This window comes from Impatiens glandulifera, chromosome 4, assembly GCF_907164915.1.
Source record: "Impatiens glandulifera chromosome 4, dImpGla2.1, whole genome shotgun sequence".
Classification (NCBI taxonomy): Eukaryota; Viridiplantae; Streptophyta; class Magnoliopsida; order Ericales; family Balsaminaceae; genus Impatiens; species Impatiens glandulifera.
The window spans coordinates 12657745-12664570 of record NC_061865.1 but is presented as its reverse complement, the minus strand read 5'-3'; the positions used below and the strand labels follow the sequence as shown (position 1 = coordinate 12664570).

General features: G+C 28.2%; 1 protein-coding gene across 1 annotated transcript; it reads right to left on the bottom strand.

Annotated features, from left to right (window-relative positions):
• Positions 1 to 223: 223 nt before the first annotated feature.
• LOC124934748 (increased DNA methylation 1-like) lies at positions 224 to 2208 on the bottom strand. Its single transcript, XM_047475260.1, has 8 exons — positions 1714 to 2208; positions 1513 to 1621; positions 1352 to 1419; positions 983 to 1224; positions 766 to 852; positions 576 to 675; positions 327 to 509; positions 224 to 235 (listed from the first exon to the last, which is right to left on the bottom strand). Exons 1-8 carry the CDS (start codon positions 2206 to 2208, stop codon positions 224 to 226), a joined length of 1296 nt encoding a protein of 431 aa, XP_047331216.1.
• Between the last annotated feature and the right edge of the window lie 4618 nt (positions 2209 to 6826).

Below are 6826 nucleotides of genomic sequence, written 5' to 3'. Positions count from 1 at the left end.
CATCAAATCTATTTCTATTTAGAGCCCAAATTATTATAATGTGAAAATAAATCATAATTAGATGGATGTCCACAAAATCACAACAGGAGGAAGCATTACAACAAATGCAAAAAGAAAAAATGTAAAGAAATCCATGAAACAAGACAAAAGTAAAACATAGTCAATCAACCTAGTAAGCTCTATGATCTTCAAGAATATCGTCTGGGTTACATGGCGATGTCTTTCATTCATATGTCTGCAAAACGATATAGGCTTAGTTAGAGCATGGAACACTAAGACAATGCACATATGTGCACAAACAAAAATAATAAAGAGCTTGTGAAAACCTGAATAGGTGTTAATCTCTTGTATAATCTAACAGTATCATGGAACATCAATGCATTTCTATGCATTAGATCCTCTGCTAATGAACTCTCAATCGCCTTAAATCCATATCTTGACATCCACACACCAACCATTTCTTTGGTGGATAGAATAACCAAGTTCTCCACATTAAGATGATTAAGAGTCTGAAGTGAGAAAATAGTCATGTGATGAGATGTTTACCAAAACAAATATAGATTATAATAACTCACCGATTCAATTTCAGTCATTAATTTTCTGCACATTCCTTGATTGCGATAGTTTTCACATGTTGCGATCAAGGGAATCTCAGCAAACTTGGTCCCATGAACTCTGCATAACCATGAGATATTTGCACATAACTAATCATCTAGAATACAAGATACCTACTAAGAAATGTATAAATGTGTCAAAAAAAAATACTTTAGAGATGCAGCCGAGATAATCACGCCATCCTTCTCCAAAACAGCTGTATAAAATCCTCTAAAATCAATTATAGAGAAATGTGACCTGAGAAGGAAAAAAAAACTCATATTATGCATGACACATAGTAGTGATAAGGGTGAATGTTTAAGTTGATGAAAGTTAATAGAGTTTATATTGATAAATATAACCAGAAATAATTTATGAGAGTTCTTACTCTTGATTAAAAATGAAGTGATTGATCAAGTTCATACTTGTCATGTGATCATCATTAGTAGAATAAAAGCAATCTTCCATTAGTCTCTTTGCTATTGCGAGGTTTGTATGACCAACAATAAAACGATATGCCTCTTCAAAAGATTTTTCAGATTCTTGGTGAATTCGATGGAGCAAAGTCATTGAATATCCATCGCCAAGCTCATTTGGAATCGCAACTCTAGTCAGTAGTTCTTGATATACCTTTTGAACCAAAATAAAAATTAATTACAATGTCATAATTATAGATATGAAAGATAATTGAAGTCAAATTTCATTGAATATAACAAAAGGGAAATAAAACAACCTTTCTACATGTGTGATCACATACTGGTGTACATGTGATGTTCAAATATGTAGGCTTTCCAGTCCTCCTTTCTTGAAAGCATTTCCAATGATCTAAAACCAATATACAACAATATTATATTTTATATATCATACAAAGAAAATGCAATTTGAGTAGTTCTGATATTTCCAAATATTTTAACTTACAACGCTTTTCACATTGCGAACATGGGATCAAACATTCTTTGTAAGTAGAAGGCTTCCCACAAAATTTGCAAATGCAATAGGGGCATAACCAATTTCCTTCTACAACATCCTGCTTAAAATTTACAAGTAATTCACTATAAGTAAGAACTTGTCGTAACCTAAATAGACAAACGACAAAAATATTACTTGTTAATAAGTTACCTTTACACCAACACAACCTAAGTGATAAGTTGAAACACAATTGGCACATCCTAGCAAATCCCCTCCATTTGCGCAGATAACACATGCAGCATCATACTCATCAACTGTTTTGTTTCTTCGCTCTATTTCATTGTGCTCAAGAGATTTAATTCCTTTTTGGGTTATATACCAAGCTTCATCCATGTAGTCCATTAATGAAATACCAAGCTCATCAAAAATTCTTGCCAATGGTCGATCTAGGCCTCTACTACCAGCGTGTGCTTGAAATTCCACTAATGTTACTATTTGAGAGCAACAATGGCATAAGATGCCATGACCTTTAATTGTTCCCTCTAGTATAGCTTCATCACTGTTACATTCCAGATATCGAAGAATTGTGTTCTCTTGAATCTTTTTGTTATCAATCAACCAAGAAAGTATTGTTCTTATAAGAGGATATCTTGTAGTTTCACTTGTTTGACCCCCACTACTCATAGATCTTGGATTTAGATCCATTGGAAAGTGTTGTTTTGTGCAGTCTCAATAAGTTTAAGTATCTGTTCAAAGAATGCAATAAACAATTATCATTCCTTGTTTATTAACACATTTATTTTCTAAATATATATAAAGGAAACATAAATTTTAGATATTTTCTCCAACAATTATTAAATCAAAAAGATTCTAGCTATCAAACTATCAAAATTGAAAGTGTGCAAGTGAAATTTAAAACCCCTAATGATCAAGATTGATTCATTATGGTTTCATATGATGTATTAATCAATTATGAACCTCCAATTCATACCAAGAATGCTCTAAGAACAATAAAATAAAAAATCAAACATTTTCTTGAATTCAAAATTGGGGTTTATTGATTTATAACTCTATTCTGGTCAATCTTGGAAGATGGAAAGTGATAAACAATCTATAAAGAATGAATTTGAATCATCAATTATATTAAAAAACAAAAATGCAATCCACAATTAAGAAAATTTTACCCAAATCGGATTATCATTAAATTAAAGTGTGGTACATGAATTGAAGCATACAAGGAATGCAAAATAGTTCTAAACATCCTAAGAACATCTTAAAACTAATATTGCAGGCTAAATTGATTCAAAACCGAAATCCCCAATTTGAAACTTCTTTAAGGCCAAAAATGGAAAATTGAAAAACACTAATGTTCTTGTTAACAAATCCCTTTCTTTTTGCAAAAACTTATCATTTTTCTTTTAGAACTCACAATGAAGAAGCAGAAAATAGAAAAATTACTAACTAGAAAAATCAAGATTTGACTAACCGTTTATGAACCAAGTTTGTTTCAATGCTTCCTCGTCACCACCATTCACAATACTTCTCATGTGTTAGAATGTTTTAATATTATATTACAAAATCAAAATATTTTATTCATTAACGAAATCTAGGTATAGATTTACAAAATCAAGGTATTTAAATTTTTACTTTTTTTAAAAAATTATTATTATTAAATGTCTTTTTTAAGCATTGTGGGTCCACTGTCACCCCTTGCCATTAAGGCATTCTTTTTAATTTCGAAACTATCATCTGGGCATATACAGATTTTATAAATAGGATAAAAAAATTCATCAGGAAATAATTTTTATAGACATGTAATACAAGATAGACATGTCTTGAAAAATATAACAAGATAATTCATTAAAAGTTAATACAATTCAAATGCAGTCAATTTATTATAGAACGATATATCTTTGACATAATTATGTGTTTATTCCAAGATGTGAACAATATCGAAAAATATTATATTGCAGAAAATGTCATTGACAAGGAGGAAATTATAGACAATTAAAATTTCATCCCAATCATTATTTATTTTATAAAAGTGTAGGGTTAAAAAGAATATAAGAGTTTTCAAGATAAATAGTGATAATCATGACAAATTCAATTATAAATTTTCTTGAATATTTTAATAAATGCAATATAATATTGGTTTCATCACAACTTTTATTTCTATTTAGAGCCCACATAATCAAGATTTTATTTCTTTGTTCTTGATACGTTTTTCTTATATTATATTTCGTTAAAAGTTTAAATAACCTTTTTTCTGAATGAAACGGAAATAAACCTTAGTTTCATTAGTTCATTCCTTTGTCTCTTTTAAGAATTCTCATAATCAACCCTCCAATTAAAAACGAATTTGAGTTTGTCGCCAACATTTTACACTCTTAGATTGATTTCCAAAAAAAAACAAAACATGACGAAAAAGTAACAAAGGTTAAACCTAGTCACATCAACCTAGTAAGTTATAAGATCTTCAAAGATGTCAACAATATCTACTACTTAGATGTCTTTCATTATTTTGTCTGCAAGATTGAAAACATGAAGCACATAGGTTTAGGTAAAGAAAGTAACACTTAGACAATGCACATGTGTGTGCACAAGTAATATGATAAAAATTTATGAAAACATGATAAGGGTTAATCTATTGTAATAGATTAGTGCCATGGACATCAATGCATTTCTAAACATTAGATCATCTCCTAATGAACTCTCAATCTCCTTAAATTCATAGCTTTCAACCCACACACTAACCATTTCTTAAAGAGTCTAAAGCGAGAAATTAGTCACGTGAAGAAATTTTGGCCTCACTAAGATAGATTTTAATAACACAGTAATGATTGAAAATTTTAAACAATAAATAATTTACCAATTCAATTTAAATTATTAATTTTCAACACATCCCTTGATTGCGATAGTTTTCACATGTTGCAATCAGGGGATCTCAACTAGGGTTGCCAATGAGTCAAGCTACTCGTGAGCTGCTCGCGAGCCGCTCGCGAGCCGCTCGATCAAAGTTCAGCTTGAGTTTGACTTTGATCGAGTTCAAGCCGAGCTCGAGCCGGCTCGTTTAATATTCGAGCCGAACTCGAGCTCATATAATGCTCGCTCGATGACTTGTCGAGCTTTTTCGAGCCTGATAATATATAATATATTTATTTAATATAAAAAACTTAAAATTTAAAATAATTTTTTTTCTTTTCTCTCTATTTTCAAAAGCCCATATAGAAGGCCCATAATCCACATTATTATATTATATTGTCATAAAACAAAACCCTAGTTTCTAATGTATCAATCATAAGTGACTCCTCGTCTCTTTTTCTTCTTCTTTCTTCCGTCTTCACCATTTCTTCTTCTTTCTCTATCTTCACCATTTCGTCTTCTTCTTCCTTCTTCACTATTTCTTCTTATTTCGTCTTCATCATTACTTTCACTAATTCATAATAGGTTAATACATTTTTTATGTTATCTCTCATCAACACTATTTCTCTCATTCATTCACAAGAAACCTACAGGTAAATTAAAATATATTTTCATTTCTACTATAGCTATTGCTCATACTTTTAAATAACTTTGATTTTTTTTTTTTTGTATTGTGAGAAATTTGTGTGCTTATATAGATCGTTTATAGATCTATATGGAAAAACACTATTATATATATTAAGCATTCATAGATCTATATAGGAAAACACTATTATATATATTAATAGGTTCATAGATCTATATAGAAAAATACTTTTAATATATATTGTTCATAGATCTATATAAAAAAATATTTTAATATATATTGATCATAGATCTCTATAGAAAAACACTATTATGAGTCAATAATATTATATTATATATAATATTGAAAGAGATAAAAAAAATATTAGTATATTATATATAATAAAAGATAAAAAATATTAGTTTATATTTTGTATATAGTATGAAGAGATAAAAAAGGTTAGTATATATTAGGGCTGCAAATGAGTCGAGTCGAGCTCGAATTTGCTTGAGCTCGAGCTCGACTCGATTTAGTATTTATTAGCTCGACTCGAACTCGAACTCGAACGAGTTTAAAAATTTGAGCTCGAGCTCGGCTCTATACCTATAAGCTCGACTCGACTCGAAAAGCTCGAACTCAAGCTTGAAATCGAGCTCGAAATCAAACTAAAATTTATTTTTAAAATGAAAAATTAAACTTTCATACATATTTAACATTTAAAACATAATATTTTAAAATGAAAATATGAAACAATCATAACTATTTAAAATTCCAAAAATATGATAATCCAAAAAGTATCAAACCACAATTACTAATCAAAATTCTAAAATATAAAATTCCAAAATCAAAGTACAAAATTATAACATTTAATATATTAATATTTCTTAAGTCACGTTCTTCAAGCGTTCTTCAAGCAAAGCCGATAACACAAATACAATTACCTGCATTTAATGATATGAAATGTTTAAGCTTCAAAATAATTAATATAAAAAATACATATTAAAAAACAAATAACTAAAATTTAACTTATTTTAAGAGGAGATACCACAAAATCAAATTTAACATATTTTCTATTAAATATTATTATATATATATATATATATCATTATTTAGAATTTTGAATACAAATATAATAAGAATTATTATAGTAAGAATCTATTAATTTATTTATATATTATAATATATTATTAATCTTGTAAATTCATTTTTTCTCTCAACATATTATATATAATATATACTAAATTTTTTTATCTCTTCAAAATATATACTAATATTTTTTTTTTATCTTTTATTATATATAATATATTAATATTTTTTTTATCTCCTTTTTTTTATCTTTTCAATATTATATATAATATAATATTGTCTACCACTTTTTTTCTATAACCAATCTAACCCTAATACAAATTGTAAACATATTTTGTTCTTGACTAATTGATCCATATATATAATAGTATTTTTCTATATAGATCTATGAACAAGGTTATCTAATAGTATAAGTAATAGATATAGTAGAAATGAAATAGATTTTAATTTACCTGTAGATTTCTTGCGAATGAATGAGAGAAATAATGTAGATGAGAAATAACATAAATAATGTATTAACTTATGAATGAGTGAATGTGGTGATGAAGGTGAAGATGGAAGAAGAAGAAGTGGATGAAGAAAGAAGTGGAAGAAGAGGAAGTGGGAGAAGAAGAAGAAGTGAAGACGGAAGAAAGAGAAGAGATTTGATACATTAGAAATTAGGGTTTTGCTTTATGATAATAGAATACAATAATGTGGATTGTGGGCTTTCTATATGGACTTTGAAAAAAGAGGGTAAAAAATTGTTTT